Raw genomic sequence first — 19193 nt, forward strand, 5'->3', positions numbered from 1 at the left:
AAGAAATCCCTTCCAAGACTGACTTTTCACAGAGGTAGGCACTCTAAAATAAAAATGACTGAAGCATCAAGTCACCTACAGAAAGGTTGCAGCTCCTTGTTGATAAAGCACTTCATCAAGTGCAGCAATCCATGAAATCCTGCTTACTAGCAAAAAGATTTAAATGAGAAATAAAACCAGCAGCTATTTATTCTACAGTGAAACCTCCACCAGATTTTTAGCCTCAACAGCATTTGTCTATTAAACTTGTGTCCCTAAATTCTTTTGCTTATATATCTTTCTTTGGGAAATAAAATACCAAAAGTAGGTGTTGCTCTTGATTCCAAATATGAATCTTCACAAATAGAAAGAAATAGGGAAAATCTTCCCCACCCCGTGATTTCTAGCTTAAATAAAGATTCTTCTCAAAACCATATTCCTAAATGAAGGTATTTGTCAAAACAGGAGAGAAGATACAGTAATACTTCAGTTAAGGAATCCTTCAGGAGAAAGCTCCTTTTAACAAAGGCTTTTTACTGACCAGATTTGCTTTGCTATGAATAAACTTTCATGCCTTTGCCTTTTCTTTAAGGTGAAACTGACCAGCCTGTGTCTTTGCTTTGCTAGGGTGAAACTCATAAGTCTGTGCCTTTGCTTTGCTAGGGTGAAACTGACAAGCCTGTGTGTTTGCTTTGCATTAAAGAGATCTCCTGCTTGCTCCCAGGTCTCAGGAGAGAAGGATCCAATATGATTCAAAGGAGGGAGGGAGTGGGTGCTGGGTAGGCACCCTTTAAAGCTTCTGTTGAAGCTGCCTCCACCATCCATGAGCGGATGTAGGAACCTATCCCTGTTCTTTCCATGTTCTTCCTACTTCTGGTGCCAAAGTTTCGGTTAAAAAAATAATGTCCAGGAATGCATCTACTTTGTTAACTGAGGTATTACTGTACCATCATGCACAAGTGTACATATTTTATGACAGTTCCAGATTTTGTGCTCTGATGTTTCTCCATCTTTCTGAAAATACGCACACTTGGGTGTTGTTTTTTTCTCAAGGAGATTGGTGTAGTGAATAGTGACACGAAGAATCCCATAGTAAGGTCTGTTTTTTGAGCGATTGTATAAATATATAAATAAATAAATCCTAAATAAATAAGTTAGCAATCCTGATGTCATGTCAGGCAGATCAAAACTGAGTTTCCTTAATAACAGCTGGAATCAGCCATTGCAGAAACCTACCAGCCATTAAGGGGGGATGCTGCTTTGTTTGAGAAGCACTAACAGAGCCACCTGATTAGAATTTAATCACCTACAGTGTTCAGGTAGATGGGGCTTCATATAAGAATTTTGTTCTTGTATTCCCCCATCTCACAGGCTTCACCTAGTCTCTAGCTCAAAGTAGGTACACATTTATACCAGGGCCTTGGTGAGTGGGGTTGTCAGCTCCTTTCCTGGTAAAAGGATCCTGTGCCTTTAACAGCTACATGGCAGGGCAATGCTCAGCTACATGCAAAGGTTGTGGGCTAATGGAGCTTCCAGTTTGCTGACCTGATCAACATAAAGAGAGATCTAGTCTGAAAGGAGGGAGTTGCATATTCCTCGGCAGTTACTTTGAGGATCATTAGAGGATCAAACCTTGCACATTTTAGAGCCACGGAATTATAGTTACAGTACTATACACCGTGCTGGAAAATACTGGCTGTAATCCATTCTGCAGTCACAGGTGCTTGAACTGCATTGCCTTGAACTGAGGCGTTAAGTATTCATAGGGGGGTGCGGTGCAAATACTGTTGCTCTCTTACAATAAATACAGGATGCTTATATATACTGTATGCATTGTTGCAATTGCAGTTTGTCAGGAATGCTGTTGTAAGAGGAGCAGTTGCCCTCAGAATAGCTAGATGTTGTTGTTTGTCACTTAAAATAAACGGCAGCCTGTAGTAAGCATGTGCAGTGTAAATGGAATGTACTGTGTATAGTTTTATTTATTTGAAAATGTGTAAATCATTTTTTTTTTTTAAAAAAAACCTCCTCTTAAGTGGTGTCATCACAGTAGCTGGCCGCTGGCCAATGACAAAATCCTTCATGCTAAAAAATAAAAAATACTGAATTAACGTATTTGCACACATGCTGCATCTCGGAATTCTATGTATGCACTGGTGTAGAAATAAACACACAATTACCTTCATTCATTTCTTTGTGGAGATGTGATCTGTACTCAAAGGAATGTACAGGTGGATCAACACCATCCCATAAAAATGAATAAAAATGCCATTTTGATAGATGTGCACATGTACAGTCATGTACCTCATTTGCTATGAGGAGTGTGTGTCAGAGACGAAAACAACATTGTGATATACAAAGTGCTGCAAAATCATAAATAGCATTACATTTTTTGCTGAAATACAAGGAGGATTTTTTAAAAAATGATGCATGCTACATCTAATAAATAAAATGTTCTTGATTCCCTTTCCTTCCTTCACTTTTGATGCAAAATAGTAATATATATATGTACATATATATACATATGTAGGAATCTGTCCTTAACATCGCAGTATCACATCACTTAAAAGCATATTGACAATACAGCTCCTCAGGTGGCATTGAGATTTATGTTTGTTATTTCCCTGCTGCTCCATTTCCCTGTCTGGACTGTCAAATTGATTCGCAGGCAATAAAGAACAAAGCCAAGCAGTCAATCATATTAATGAATGGCTATTGTTCATGTTGGCCTTGCATCTCATTGTAGCTAATAGTTATCCAACAAATCCCACCAATAAAAATGCTGGTTTTACCTTTATGTTTTTAGGGTCCTCTGGAAAATGACCTAGTGGTGCATGTTGCATTGATCGCTGAAAGCCAACGGTAAGCCATTCACATACGTGACAAGTCTCTAGTGATGAATCTCTATGCTTAGATTTGAATTGTGTTAGCTTGGGATTTGTGTGCTTGAAACTTTATGGTCTGGGGCTTGGAGTTATTTTGATGGACAACACAGAATTGTATATGTTGGGGCTTCAGAACTCTCCTCAGGCAAAATGGTGTACATTATTCTGCGCAAGATCAGAATTGGGCCTTTAGAGTTGTGGTACCTACTCTTTTGAATTCCCTCCCCTTACACATTTGGCACCATCTCTTTTCTTTTCAGCACCTACTAAAGACCTTCCTCTTTCAACAAGCCTTTTAAGAGATACCTTTATCCCCGTTTGCATCTGTAGTAAAATTGTTTTAAATTTTTAAATTGTTTTATCCCTTGTTTGTCATCCTGGACTCCTTTTGGGAGGAAGAGTGGGATATAAATAACAACCGCCACCTATGAACTGTCAGATAGCATGAAACCTGGATTGGCCAGGCCTAGTATAAATATTAAGAGGTTGGCTTTGTGCCTTTCCTTCGTCAAAAGAGCAGTGATTTCTATGTGCTGAAATTCAGGATCCAGGCTCAGTACCTTGTTCTAGCTTTGGGGTCCCCAACGTGGCATCCATGGGCAACATAGTGCCCTCAGGCATCCCCTTGGTGTCTGCTAAAGGCTCCTGTCCCTCCCAGTTGTTAATTTTTTAAATGAATGTTTTTGCCATTCTGGTTATTTGGTTGGGGGGGGTGCCTATGCTTTTTGTGGGGAAGATTGGTTGATCTCTGTTTAATTTGTTTTGGTGGGATTTAGGTGTTTGGCCTATGGGTTTTTGGGGGGGAGGTTCTGAGGATTGCCATTTTTCTTCTGTGAAATTGATATTTTGTGGTACCCACAACAGTTTCTTAGATGTCCAAATGTGTCCCTGAGTCTCAAAGGTTTGGAGACCCTTGCTCCAGTTCATTTCCTCAGCTCTAGAACTGAACTCAGAAATGCTGGGTTGGAGAATTTGTAGTCCAGGTCTGGATTTGGGTACCAACACCTCATGGGGCCCCTGCTTGGCACTAGCAGCCTACAAGAGTTACATTCTTCCAAGAGACATTTGGAGAAATAGGTATTGCAAAAGACCCCTTTGCTAGTCCCCACTTAGTTGCACACCCCATCCTTAAAAGCGTCTGAGCAGGTAACACACAAACAAAAAGTTACAACAACTGGAGTGGATTGTGTTCTAGGTGTGAAATCCAGTGTTTGTTTCAAAGGCAGTTGCTACCAAAACCCATATTTAATAGCAGGCCCCATTTTTACAGCACTCAAATTCCTTGTAATTCCCCCCCCCCCATTTTTTTAAAGCCTTCAGGTTTTCTTGAACACTTATGGAATCCAGACGCAGACTCCCCAGCAGGTTGAACCCATCCAGATATGGGCGCAACAGGAGCTTGTGAAAGTAAGACATTCTTTTTTCCCTTGTAGGTAGACCACTCATTTCTTTGCTTATTAAAGCATTGCTTCGTATGCTGTGATGAATTATCTAGCTTTTGTTTCATTTCAGCTAGCCTCAAAACTCTCCAAAATATATGTATATTGGTCAATGAATGCACACTTTATTGCAAGATTGAGAATAACTTTAGAAATAAGGTGGGAATGCATTATAGCAAGAAGCAGTAGATGATGTATTTTCTTTTGTATCTAGGAAATCTCATGTAATATGTGTTCAGTGTTTGTACTTTGAACAAGAAATACTCCTAGTGTTACTGTAATCTTAACATTATATTTATTATGAAGCTTATGGACACATAACTATGATGATAAATACAATATAATTTGTACACACACATGTTCAAAAGGGTGAGGGGAGATGAACAACTGAACCTCAAATTGTTGAGGAATGCATAGGGTATGATGAGCTTTGAGTTTGCTAAAAAAACGTTTTGTAAATATTTCAAATACTGCTGGGGTCCAGTGGAGACTTGTGGCTCCAGTGTCAGTAGAGTGGTGAATCTGCTCTGGGTTTCAGTCTGAATTTTCAAGGAGCTGTCCGAGGTGCTGAAACCCAGTACCAAAATAGGTTCAGAACCTTGGACAGCTCACAGAAAGTTTGGAGTAAAACCTGGAGTGGATTCATTGCCCTACTGACGTAAGAGCCACCAGTCTCCACTGCTGGGGTCCATAGCAGCACCATTTGTTTGCGACGGTTAAAACCAAACAGCAGAGAGAAGAATGGTCTTAGTTGGGAATGGGTTGGTGAAGAGATCTAAATGACTAAACCTTGGTCTTTTCATCTCATAGCGATTAGAGGCTCCTTTAGGCTAAAAGAGGATATTTATGGTCTCTGAGAGAAGAGCTGACAAGTGAATGTGAACAGGAGAGGGAAATGATCTGGAACACCCCAAAAAGAAAAAAAAGAATCTCACCAGTTAGTACTTTCTGCACACAAGATAGCCTCATTGAACACATTAACTCTTCGGGCTCTTGCCAAGGCAATCAATCTGCTGCTTTCTGAGCCAAGTAGACTGCAGGGAGTGTGGTCAATGGTTCTGCAGCACAGTGACCTTTTCAGAAATTAAAGGTCAGCTCATTACAGAAAAGCTAGGAGAAGAACACTCTCTTTCCTGCTGGGAGAGTGTGGAACTACTTGGAAAGAAAGGTGAGCCCAGGAAAGGATTTGAGAGAGAGCAGCCACAAGTCCTTGTAAGAGAAGTGAAAGTGGTTAAAATGAAACTTGGAAGCCATCAAAAAAAAGGAAGAAGATGTTGCCCCCCTTTACCTTCTTTTAAAAATCCTGTCCATTACTGAATAATGAAGCTTTTATCATCAATACAATATAAGAAATAAATGGTGCAACGAAAATACAGTTAAAAATCACAATAATCTAGTACAGTACAGTACAATTGCTGCTACAAGCAGAAAATCATCATGTGGTCCACAAGACCCTCAACAATTTTCAAGTGGTCCGTGGGGGAAAAGTTTGGGAACCACAGTCTTAGACTGTATTTTTAGACTGTGATATCAGTAAAATTATTATTTTTTGTTAAAGAGGAGTCATTCTGAAATCATTTTTCTCAAGTGGGCACTAGGATACCACCAAGCAGGATTGTGCTCCTCCTTTCCTGCTTGAGTCAGGAAAACATCACTCCAATAGAATCTCAGAGTCACCCCTCCCTTGGAGTAGCAGTTCGTTTTCCTGTATAGCAGATTGATACTGTCAAAAAACAAACAAACAAACTGTGGTTCATGCATTACATTTTGGGCAATATAATGTTTTATAGGCTTACTTCCATCTGGGGATCAATGACAAACTGGGACTCTCAGGAAGACCTGACCGACCAATTGGCTGCCTCGGAACATCAAAGGTCTTTGCAAGAAATAACTTCTGCATACTGTAGTTAGTGTTAATATTAGAGGAGGTCTGAATTATTCTGTAAACTTTGAAAGTGATTTAAATGCTTTTAAGTTTACCAAAGACTTTGCTCAGATGCATTAAGGAAAAGCAGGTCCAGTGGTCACTTAACCACGGCATATGGTGAAATCAGTGCTTGCCTATGAATGCTTGTGTCAGATTATATGTGCTAGTCTTTAAAGTAGTAATGAAATCTTTTATTCGTTTTGCATGATTTGTCTGAATGCCTAATTAATTAAAGCAATGCTTATTCAACTACTGGTTTTAATTATAAAACAGAATATGGATTTTCTCTCCCATAAAAACAAAGTTGTGGTTATCAGTGTTCTATGTATTAAAAAAAGTTTATCTTTACTTATTCTGTAGATTTATCGCATATTGGGCAAGACTGTTGTTTGCTTCCCAATAATCTTCGATCTCAGTGATTTCTACATGTCCCAGGATGTAATGATGCTGATTGATGATATTAAGGTAGTGTGTGTCTGTGTAAAATCGGATGCATGTTATATGTTGTACATTTAAAAGCTGACTTGTGAGGATTCCTCTGTTTCTTGTGGGTGTCAAGTGCCTTCAGAGCTCCATGTAGCTTATGTTCAGAGCCACCTGGTGAGCCCCTCCCTCTTCCAAGGTTAGTGCTCTTCTCATCAATAGGCACACTCATAGGCTTGTTTATTTATACCCCTTCCCCTTAACCTGCCACTGTGGTATGCTGCCCCACTCTTTACAAACTTTCTTCCTCTCTTATTTGTTTTTCCCGCTTTGATAATGATTGCCGTCCCCTTATATTCGATAGTCTTAATTCACCATAGGTGATGCTCGTTTCCCTTCTTCCTGCTTTAGTCATACTCCTGTCTCTTGTTTCTTTCCCTGGCTTTTGCCTGTTTATTATCTGGCTCTCTGCTTTTTCCTTCTCTTCTGTTTCATGCTCAGCCACACATTCATGCTTCCTTTCTGTCCTCTGTTCCAGTCCACCCACTCTTACTTCCTCCTTCACTCTAGGCTCCCATCCGGCCTTCACACACACACTCTCTTTCATTCTTCTCTCACGCAGGTTTCCATTCATCCTCACTCTCTCTACTGCTACCTGTTTCACTCCTGCGTCATTTCCTGTATATTCAGCTCCTGTTTCCCTTTCTCTTTCTTGGTGGCTGGGACTCAGCCCTGATGCATCCACCTTTGTCCTCTGTCCAGCTGGGTAGCACAGAATACTCAGTGTGCTCTCCCTGCAACCTCATTTCTGGTCCTATTGGCTTACCTTCTGGTCAAACTGCCAATACCTCGGCACGTCAGAGAGGATACTTCCCCATCCTCTCCTCACATGACTGTTTGGATAATGGATTATTAGGCCTTATGCCTGATAAAGAAGGAGAAAAGTTTTCGGTCTGAAGCTACAATTGGGTGTTTGCTTCTTTGACACTTAGCATCACTGTCTTACTTTTGAGAAAATCTGTACCTGGATTGGGCTGCACAGACCACATGTTAGCAACACAGTGAATTTTGCTGCACTTGGAGTTGCACGAGTTTGCTGCATTTGGAGTTTGGGGTTTGCATTCCTTTTCTTACACAGATACAGAACATTGGCAACATTTCGAATGACAGTTACAGCACAAAGATGAAGGCAGAGGATAGATAGCCTTGATAAAACACAATGGAATGTTAAATGACAACTACATAAATGACAAGGAAGCATCACAGGGTGGACATCCGGTATCATCTTTGTGAAACGTTAAATTTAGAATTAATCACAGAACTTTCTGTGATAAGAAAGAACTGTGAAAGCTGGAGAGTATATGAGAATGGTGGATATAGAACTGATTGAAGTTGCTAGCATCACATTCTTTTACAGGTAAGCTTCAGAATGACACATTCTTGGGTAGGTGGAAGCAGTCTGATGCAACAGAGAGGCAATTACAGACCCCTGATTACCTCTTAAAACTGGCCTTCCTTGCCTGAATGGGGCAGGGGAGTGGGTCAGCATTTGAAATGCAGTTCTGCTTTGAGAGGTTTTGCTGACCCCTATTTGGCATAGACTGGTTCGTAAAAGGGTCTTTTGGGAACTTTGGAACATCACTCAGCAAATATCACTCCTCTTTTATTTCCCTTTCTGTCCTTGGGCTTTCAAATAGCGTGATCTGGTGGTTTACGTATAGTGAAACACTCTTCAGAGATTTCATTTCCCTCTCACAAAATCATCCCCAAGAATCCCTACATTGGGTCAGTTCAAGATCACTCTTACAATGATGATGATGATGATGATGATTTTATTTTAAATAAAATCTGTCTGGCCTGTCGAGCATTTCCCGAGTTTACTGTAGTCAAAGTGTTTTGTTCGCACCATTCTGGTCCCCCTCTCATTTTTTTTTGTATTTATGCAGAATGCTTTGCAGTTCATTAAGCAATACTGGAAAATGCATGGCCGCCCCTTGTTCCTCGTGCTTATTCGGGAGGACAATATAAGGTAAGCCCATACGGATGCAAAAATGCCTTTCCTTTCTAGATTTTTAAAGTTTGCCGTATTGAAGCATTTTATTTTCCAATCATCAGGGGAAGCAGATTCAATCCAATTCTAGACATGCTTGCCACTTTTAAAAAGGGAGTTGTCGGTGGAGTAAAGGTTCGTGTTGACAGGCTACAGGTAAGGTGGTCTTTTTGTATGTGCAAGTATGTAGCATTGTCAAATGAAATTTGTTTGCTAGTGTTTTTGAAAACCAGAGGAGCCATGCCTGAATGCTCATCCTGCCCAGAGATATATCTAAAGCGATAGTTTAGGTGTTCCTGATGGTTTCAGTTATAATTATTTTGCTCCTGCTGTGATAAAATCTTATAGTAATATAGTAGGGCCCTGCTCGTACAGCAGGTTATGTTCCGGACCCCCGCTGTAAAGTGAAAACCACTGTAACTTGCATTGACCAAAATGGTGCCTGGTGGCAAAAAACCGCCGTAAAGGTGGAACAAGCACTGTAAAGCGGGGCCTTTCTACAATTCACAACCGCTGTATTAGCGGAACGCTGTAAAGCGAAGCGCTGTAAAGCAGGGCCCTACTGTATGCCTTTTCTGTAGCAGCAGTGTATCTGATTATAAAACTTATCTGATTAAAAAGACATGCTATCGGATAGGACTTTTCTCAGACATCCTCTACAAAGTGTGCCCTTGTGTTATCCTTTTAAAGATGCGCTCTTTCAAAGTCCTTAGAGGACACTTGTTCTCCTTACTCATTGCTTTCCACAAAGATTTTCTTAATAGTTAATAACCATTTTAGAAGAATGTTTTATCTCTTTGACTATCATTGCCGTTTATGTTTATTTTTTAGTCATGGTGGGTGTTAACTTCGGGGGGGGGAAGCTTTTCCATCACAACCTTTAGAGCCAACTTGCCATTTGGCTCATTTTTATCAAGATCTCTTTTATGCTTTCAGCTCTATGTGCAAGCTATAGAAGATGTACCCAACTTTTTTGCAGTATAACTTTTTTTGACATCTTCTAGAAAAGGAGACCGAAAGTGAGATACAACCCAATTAATTGATTATACATTATTGTAGAAGCTATAACAGGGCGTGATTCTCTACTTTTCAAGGTTTCTGTGCACAGAACACTAGGTGAGCAAGAACTCCCTGACACATTCTCTTGAGTGTTGCTGTTAGGTTTCTTAGTATTGCCGGAGCTAGTAGTCAGTTGAGCACTTTTCTGGTACTTTGCTTGTTTTACCTATATCCGACATGTATACTGACCATTTTTGCAATGTTCCCTATGGTCTCTTTCACCATAAGTCCTCCACCTTTATTACTTCTTTCAAGCCTGACTCCCCTGCCCCACCCCTTGATTATGATCAGAGACTCAATATAGGTACCTACTTAAGTTCACTTCGGGACCTCTTATCAAATTTTCTGAAGATATGCAACTGCTCCTCTATTAGACTTTCTGGATCAATGTTTTGGAATGGGGAAGAACTAGGGGGTTGTTTTGTTTCTTGATGTCATTAGTAACTCGAATTAATACAGGGCCATGTCTGGATAAGGACTGTGTCATAGGGTTTTCTTTCATTTGTCTGTGTTATGATATGGGTGAAATCTAAAAAGGGGAGATATTTTCAGGGCCAGATTACACAGGATTAATAAATCTATGTTTGGATCTCCTGATATTTAATTGCAGCCCTTGAAACTTCCAGTTTTGATCAAAGTAGGAGAGTTGATGCCTGGAGGCGGAATTTACTGTTCTTTCTGGTGCTTTTAGCCAGCTGTAACACATACATCCTGAGCTGCTATTTGCCCCTCTAGGAGCTTCTCTTGTAGTTTACCACTGTAGTTAAATTACCTACTATATAGGGTCATGAAGCTCACTGGGTGATCTTTGGCCAGTCACTGCCTCTCAGCCTCAGAGCGAGGCAATGGCAAACCCCCTCTGAATACCGCTTACCATGAAAACCCTATTCATAGGGTCGCCATGAGTCGGGATCAACTTGAAGGCACTACATTTACATTTTTTTTTACATAGGGCCAGGCCAGAACCATGGGGGAGGGGAGATATCCATAAAGCCATTCACCAGGGCTCCAGAAACAAGTGCCCCCAGCTCTCTAGGAAATAAGATGCATGCATGGTGCTACATTGATTCCTACACTGATTTTCCAGAAAATTGTGAACAGGAAAATTCCTGGAAATATACTCTTTGTAAATCAGGGTAATTTGCAGAAGAAAATTTTCTGATGCCCTAGAAAAGGATCTAATTTAGCATGTTTGTTTTACTTGATTTAGTAAAGAAAGCTAAAAATGTTGAAATTGCCAAGCTTGCCTAATTCTGCATTTGCAATTTGCATTCTTTCTGATGAACTTACAAAACAGAAAATATTCAGTGCAAAAATCAAGCTCTGGAAAAATTTCCACCCCACATCATTGCCCAAAGGTCTGATTTCCACTGCAGGTTTTGAGCTGGTAAGAAACAGCAAGTGTCCCTTCCAAGCAGACAGGGGGGTTCTTCTGTGGCTTACCTTCTCCATACCCCTGCATGAATGAGAGAAGATCAGAACTTTCTCTCAGTCCCTCTGTGCCAGCCAGAGAATGTGAGGGAGAGAACTAGTAGCAGCCACAAATAATGGCTAGCTAGTAAGCCAAGCCAACATCTGTGGATGCCTGGTGGGCAGCCATATCCAAACCTCTGGAGGGACAGTGTGTCCCCCAGTTCCTTGTCCCTGATGTTAGTGGCCTGAGCCGGAAACTGGAGCCTGAAGTGAAGCAAATCAGGAGACCATTGTGTTTAATACCAGGCCTGGCCAACCTTGAGGCTTCATGCTGCTTGCCAATTGCAATGGCTGATTTTGCACATCCTTATATTTTTGGTTGAAATAGAAACCGGTATGTAACTGGTAAATGTGTGGTTCAGTGGTGGTGCTTTTCTCACCCTTGCCATGTGATAACTACCTGAGTGCTTAGTTTTGCTGATCTGTTTGCAGAATCCTCAGCATGTAATTTTGGATTGGTTGCTGAAGTCATATTGGCATTATCAACTTGATCTCTGAACAGTAAATTTCTCAGGTTTTGATTATACTGCATTAACTTTTGCTAATGTTTAAACATTAATTTCCTAAATTAATCCTGTGTTGTGGTTTGGATATCGTCCATTTCATTAAAGGAAGGAGGGAAAACTGAAATATTGAGATTGTGAAATGCTAATAATGCATTATCTGTTAAAGAGAAAATATACTGCATGTGCATAATTTACTTCTAGCTTTTGCATTTGTATGCATATGGCACGATATATATATATTAGGCTTTTAGATGTTAATTATGGAAGAGCTGCATAATCTTTGCTTGCAATATTTGCATAAAAATATTTCCATCCATTTCAGCTGCAAAATTTATAAGGTTTCCTCTTAGCCATAATTTTCACATTAGCAGCCTATAATTCTTTTATCCTTATTTGTACTCAAGGGGTTGTTATACAAGTTAAACAGAGGAGAACAACATCACCAATTTAAAAAAACCAAATCACCATGTCTTCATAGTCACATCAATATCCTATGGAGGCACTGCTATCAAAATATATTCTCCTATATAAGTTCAAAGTTTCATTGTACTTGTATCTATTTCTTTTTCTTCATTACTGGGAAACTCTTTTTAACAGAAAGACCTTAAAAATTGCTGTAGTGGAAAACATTCCTCCAACCACTCAGAAGTTATATGTGAATATTCAATGAATTAATAGCACATAATATGCACATCTAATAAAATATTAATAAAAGAAAGTGCAGCATTGTTTTCTATTAGAACATAAATATTTGTGCAGAGAATTCAGCTGGAGGGGTTGGGGAGAAGATGAAAATCTAAACAAACAAACAAAAGCCTGGTAAAGTCTTAAATGTATTCTTTACCATCTGTAACACAGCATGTTGTTAGAAGAACAAAAAAATATGGAGGCATTTTCCTAGAGGCATCTGGAGATCAATCAGTGTCCTGGATAGTGCCCATCTTGGTTTGGCGCCAAAAGCAAATGTCTAACAACTAAGAGAAGGGATTAGACTTTCCTGTCTTCATGTAGGAAATAACATCTTTGTGAAGCCCCTGAAATTTTTGAGACTTCAAGTTTTTTCTATTTTATTCCTTGTGTCTTCACTTCTCCCCTGCAAAAGCCTAGAAGAGAATTCAACTGGTCCCCCATTATTAGGACTTGGGTTGAGAGAGCTGTGCATTGATCTATTACAGCCATCATGATCCATGAGTCATGGCAGAATAGGCAAGCTGAGGGATAGTCATTGCAGTGATGTTTAAGGCTTCCCCTGTTGTCTGCCCCCACTCCCCAAGACACACACAGAATGGGAGAACAGTCGCGTTTCACAGCCCTCTCTTACTATATGGGGAGAAAGAGCATGACACTATGACGGATGGTGTTAACACATTTTTGAAGAACCTCTGAGTTAAAGGAAGACATCTTAGCTACCCTGTGACCTGTAACAGCACTGATATTCTGGTGGGCAACGTATGATTTATGCCCACGTGCTGAGGGTATATGTTCCTGGAAGACTTGTTGCTTGGGGGAACCAACTGCAGCAGTGCAAAGCCCTTCCAGCATGCATATCCTGTTTCCAAGAATATAACCCATGGAATCTGCTACTAAAAGAATTTGTTTGTATAATTTGTTTGTATAATTTGTATCAGTTTGTATATACTGAAGTGCTGCTAGAAGACTCTTCAGGTTCCCAACTTCTTTAACATGCATTAAAAGGCTTCAGCGACTTTTTGGTTTGTGCCCTGAGTGAGGTGAATGGATCACCGAGCAGAACTGTGCGCTACTCTGGGATATCCAGGGCCACAATTTAAGTGCAAAAGTACCAATGTCCAAAATAGTTTAGCACCCCCAGAGCAGGGACAGGAGTGATACAGCATAGATTAACACCATTCACCTGTTGACTAGTTCACCAGTAAAGATGTCAACGTACTTTGAGCGTTGGTCTCCTTTTCCAACCTTCTGTGGGAATAGTTCCCAGTCCCCTCTCTTGGGTCCTTTAAGCCCCTGAGGCCTGTTAAGGAGATCCCCCCCCCTTTGAGGCTCGCAGATTCTCCTCCCCACTTACTTCTTAAAAGCTTTACTCCAAAGCACCCTCAGCTGGAAAATTGTAACAAAGGAACAGGGTGCTATACATGGTCCAAGTGACCCTAATTCCTGGAAGAAGGCAGGCATGCTCTCACTTCCAAGGCTAGTGAGCATAGGTGGCAAAAACATACTTTTGTGCTGTATTAACCAGTAACTGACCCACATCCACAGCAAAGTACAATGTTCATGTATCTGCTGGTTTCAAGTGGATAGAATGGGGACCGGAAAATAAGTGATATTGCTGACCATTCCTCATTATATATCTCCTCTGAATGGACATGAGCTGGGTAGCTCTTAGGCACATCTGCCCTATTTCATCTCCCTGCCAATGGCACTTAAAATATCAGGAAACTTAAAGCTGTGTCTCCCTTGTCTCACCTGGAACAATCTGGCCTCTGTCTGAAGGTGGGAACATTTATTAGTGTATTTTTTAAAGTGTTTTAGTGGGAAGGAATAGCTTCTATATATCCCACTTAGTTTACTCTTTCTGGACTGTACACGTAGAGGTGTATTGGACCAGTGGGGGGGGATGGAAAAATTCAAGGGAACTTCCCCCCCCAATTTCCCCTCCAATTTTTCAGAAAAAAAACAAAAAGGACTTAGGAAAAAAATGAACTCGCCCCCCCCATCCCCCCCTAATTTTCTGTTGTTATTTTCTGGGCCTCCACATCTCTATGTACAAGGACAGTAAAATAGCATTATTAACTTTTATTATTTCTCTCCCCTTCCTCTCCTTCATTTCAGACATTAATTTCTGGAGCAGTGGTTGAACAACTGGATTTCTTAAGAATCAGTGAAACAGATGAGTATGTACACTTGATATTACATTACAGCAAAATATTAACCTATAGCATCCCAAAATACCTTTCAGAATTCCCTACCGGCTCAAAATCTATGTATGATATGAATATATGTATGTAAATATATGAAGGTGCCTTTTACTCAGTCAGATGACTGGTCCATCTAGCTCAGTATTGTCTATACTAACTGGCAGTGGCTCTCCAGGGTTTCAGGCAGGGGTTTCTGGGCTGATGTCGCGGATTGAATTTGGGACCTTCTGCATGCAAAGCAGATGTACTATGGCCCTTCTCCATAATCAGATTACAAAGGTGGATCATTAAGGTGTGCACTGGATTTTGGAGACTTCAGTACTTTTTTTCCTGCAGGTCTCCAGAATTTAAGAGTTTTGAGGAGCTTGATCTTCCAAAACATTCAAAAGTCAAGAGACAAACCAGCACACCAAACTTGAGAGAATTGGAACAACAGCCAGATATTAATGCTCATGAATGGAAAAATAGGCCGACTTACGAGATTCTCCAGAAACTGAATGTAAGTATATAGAGAAGCATGAACCATCTGTGTTTTTCTCTTGAGGCATGCAACTATCTAAATATGAGTTCTTTAAACAGGTAGGCACACATATATACATATTATTCAGTCTATTTTATCTAATCTAAACAAGCAGGCATGTTCATGAAATATTCCCAAACATCACCTTTTTGTCAAAACAGGTAGAAAATATGGAAGGTGGTGATACTATGGGGGGAAATATAGGGTTGTATCCAACTACATTTTACTCAGAGTAAACCCACTGAAAGGACCTACGTTAGTCATGTCCATTAATTTCAGTGGGTATACTCTGAGCATGACTGGCATTGGATGCAACCCATAGAATTTAACCCTACCTGATGCACTGGTCTCCAAATTGGGTATTTAGCTTGTCTTACCATAAGCATTTTAGAGGTTCCTCTAAGGAACTGTAACGTCAGGAATAGAGTCTATTATTAGGAGTATCCAACATTTCATTCTCCCTGGATGGAAGTCCATCATTGTCATGTTTCATTTCATGATGATGATGATAATGTTGCTTTCCTCCCCAAAGCGACTTACAACAATAAAATACTAAAACCAATTGTAACAAATAAACCTAAAATGATAATATTTCATAAACGTTGGAAATCCTCATCCATAATTCAAGGATTAAGAACAACATTTTCCAACCTGCTGCTCTCTCAATGTGTTGGACTACAACTCCTATCATTTCTTGGCCTTTGACCATGCTGGCTAGAGTTGATGGGGGTTGTAATCCAAAACATCTGTAGGACATCAGGTTGGGGGAGGCTGGTTTAGAGCCACAGAGGAACGTTTACCATTCAGACTGCCTTGCAGTGATGACTTACTAACTTATTTTTCTCAGTTTGTTGTATATATATCTAGAAGCTTTCAAGGTAGCATTACTTCATATAGTCCGAGTCTTGTTCTGTGAACTTTCATTACCATCATAGGAAAAGAGACTGAGGGCTGAAATTTCAGAAGAGGTGGCCTCCTTAAATGCACCTGTTTTTGTGTATGAAAAATGAAAATCAATGTTTTCCCTATGAGTCCGGCCATCACAACAGGTTTTAGCTCCACCTATCGTGCGAAGGCAAGAATGTCTTTGAAGTCAAGACTAGGGGCGTCAGGCCCCTCCCACTCTCCAGTTCATTCTTGCCTTTCGTACGAACAAGATTGAGATCTATATAGCGTAGCGTTTAGCTAAGTTCTTTTGGTGTTTTGTTCGTGTGTTTGTTTGACAGGGCGGAGGTATTGTCTCCTGTGTGTCTCCAAGTGTCCTCCTTCCCTCTGTCTTGTGTTTAACTGCTTTTAACTGTATCCGATTTTTGGGGACTTCTCTTGGGGAACCTTTTTACCTTGCCCGGGCAGTTTGTTTCCCCTATTGGATTACTCCCCACCCCTAGAGAGACCGCGGCTGCGGATCCTCCTCGTCCTTTCGTTTTTCTTTCTCTCTTGGGCTCTGCGCTTCCCTTTTCCCCGCGCTCCGTGACTCTCTCGGAAGACCGCGGCTGCGGTTTTTCCGATCTCAGCGGGAGCTTGCGGCTGCGGCTCCCGCCGTTACCCCGTCACCCGTTTTAGCCTGCCCGGGTCCGTTCTCGCCCCACTGAAACCTGTGGCTGCAGCTCTTTCATTAACCTGCGAGACTGTATGCGGCTCCCTCATTAGCGCTTTTACCTCAGCTCACCCCACCGCGAAGGGCTTTGCAGACGGCGACAGCGGCTCCCTCTGCGGTGGCTGCCGCATTTCCCCTACTGTCTCTTCCCTCCTGGGGGTTTTTTTTTAGAGCCGCTAGTGCGTCTTTCGGCCCCGCGGCTCCTCCTGCGAGACTGTGCTGGGCAGCCCTTCCCCCAGTTCGCTTCCAGACGGCCACCATTGCTCCTTCTCTCTCCGCGCTCTTTTTTCCGGGCGCCATTTTTTGAATTCAAATTTCCCGCCTTTCCGAGACCACCAGGTCTCGTCCTCTGCAGGACTTAGCCTCCCTCATCTTTGTCTGGGCAGAACAACATCTACAATCCCTGAAAGCAGAACATCTCAGAGGGATTTGGAATGTGACAGCAGACTGGCTCAGCAGACAACAGGTCTTTCCGGGAGAATGGAAACTTCATCCATCCATTTTCCATCGTCTCCAGTGTCGGTTCGGCGCCCTCTCAGTCGACCTGTTTGCTTCCAGTCGCAATTGCCAGCTTCCCAGGTACTTTGCCCGATACCTGGACTCAACAGCAGAAGCAGTGGATGCTCTGACAACACCGTGGCCAGACGGTCTATTGTACGCCTTTCCTCCCATACCATTGTTAGCCAAAACCTTGAGGAAGGCGCGAACCGAAAGGGCACAGCTGGTTCTGATAGCACCATTTTGGCCACGCCGACCGTGGTTCTCAGATCTTCTGGCAATGTCAATGATGGATCCTTGGACACTTCCAGTCAGGCCAGACCTTCTATCCCAGGGTCCAGTACTGCACCAGGACCCTACTTGGCTCAATCTAACAGCGTGGCGTTTGAACGGGGACATTTGAGGTCAGCTGGACTGTCTGACGCTGTGATTGATATTATTTTGGCCTCGAGAAGACCATCTACCACTCGTATTTATCAACATACCTGGGTGGCTTTCTCCAAGTGGTGTCAGTCCCACCACCATGATCCATCCCAGGCCACTGTGCATCAGGTGCTCCAGTTTCTCCACAACGGCTTTATGATGGGACTTCGACCCAATACTCTACGTCGACATGCGTCCACTCTGTCGTCCATTCTCTCAGTGTCCTCTCCTGGAGATCATATTTCCTCACATCCGTTCATCAAACGTTTTTTGAGGGGAGTCACCCTACGCTCTCCGGCTGTTGTCCATCGGTTCCCCTCATGGAGTTTGCCGAAAGTTCTGCAGGCTTTGCAACGCCCTCCGTTTGAACCCATCAGGACTGTGCCCCTACGTATACAGTCCTTCAAGGTCTTGTTTCTGATTGCAATCACATCTGCCAGACGCGTTTCAGAGTTGGGCGCATTGTCTTCCGCTCGACACCTCTGCGTCTTCCATAAGGACTCTGTTGTGCTGAAGACTGATCCTTCCTTCCGTCCCAAGGTCGATTCAGTTTTTCATTGCAACCAGGACATTGTTTTGCCTTCCTTTTGCCCGAATCCTACCCATCCTCTTGAAAAGGCTTGGCATTCGTTAGATGTCCGGAGGGCTCTCAAGACCTACCTGTCTAGGACCCAAGAGATTCGAAGAACGGAGTCTCTGTTTGTATCCTTTCATCCAAGGTCTATGGGGCATAAAGTTTCCAATCCTACTTTATCCCGTTGGTTAAGGGCATGTATTACTTTAGCATATGAGTCTCTGAATCTGTCAGTTCCAGCTAGTATAACGGCTCATTCTACCAGGTCAGCTGCCACTTCGGCTGCTTTTGCCACTAATGCTCCTGTTGCCGATATTTGTAGGGCTGCAGTCTGGTCTACCCCACACTCGTTAATAAGACATTATAAAATTGATCGTTATGCCTCTGCTGACGCATCTTTCGGCAGACGAGTGTTGCAACAGGTTCTTAATGAGGATTAACACGTGGGTGGTCCCTCCCTGTATGGGCTGCTGTGGTACATCCCGTTGTGATGGCCGGACTCATAGGGAAAATGGACCATTGGTCTCACCTGAAGGGTGATTTTCCTATGAGGACGGACATCACGACCCTCCCAGTTGGAGGATGACTATATATTTTCAAATGTATTATATGTTACTGTTACGCTATTATTTAAATTTAAGAGTGAAGTCAAGACTTCTAGTTCTGTTATACCGCTATGTTGGAGTCATGTTACTATGCATAGTACTATTTTCCTGCTGCCAGGCAGGTTGGCCTTGTTCTTGTTTTTTTAGATATTTCTCCTTAGACTCGCTGCGAATGAACTGGAGAGTGGGAGGGGCCTGACGCCCCTAGTCTTGACTTCAAAGACATTCTTGCCTTCGCACGATAGGTGGAGCTAAAACCCGTTGTGATGTCCGTACTCATAGGAAAATCACCCTTCAGCTGAGACCAATGGTCCATTTTCTTTTTAAACTTGTAACATTTG

At 41.9% G+C, this 19193-nt stretch overlaps 1 protein-coding gene across 6 annotated transcripts in view; it reads left to right on the forward strand.

Moving 5' to 3' along the window:
• Window positions 1-19193, forward strand: part of PHKB (phosphorylase kinase regulatory subunit beta) — a 154655-nt gene that overhangs the window by 102457 nt on the left and 33005 nt on the right. For 4 of the 6 annotated variants that reach the window (XM_061594575.1, XM_061594576.1, XM_061594572.1 and 1 more), the window contains 8 exons: window positions 2786-2841; window positions 4178-4271; window positions 6094-6177; window positions 6591-6698; window positions 8600-8682; window positions 8769-8859; window positions 14550-14611; window positions 14972-15134. In XM_061594575.1, coding sequence (XP_061450559.1) covers window positions 2786-2841; window positions 4178-4271; window positions 6094-6177; window positions 6591-6698; window positions 8600-8682; window positions 8769-8859; window positions 14550-14611; window positions 14972-15134 — 741 coding nt within the window. The remainder of the gene's footprint in view (window positions 1-2785; window positions 2842-4177; window positions 4272-6093; window positions 6178-6590; window positions 6699-8599; window positions 8683-8768; window positions 8860-14549; window positions 14612-14971; window positions 15135-19193) is intronic. The other 2 variants (XM_061594574.1, XM_061594573.1) reach the window with 1 other exon arrangement.

The sequence above is a fragment of the Rhineura floridana genome, chromosome 13 (assembly GCF_030035675.1).
Source record: "Rhineura floridana isolate rRhiFlo1 chromosome 13, rRhiFlo1.hap2, whole genome shotgun sequence".
Lineage (NCBI taxonomy): Eukaryota > Metazoa > Chordata > Lepidosauria > Squamata > Rhineuridae > Rhineura > Rhineura floridana.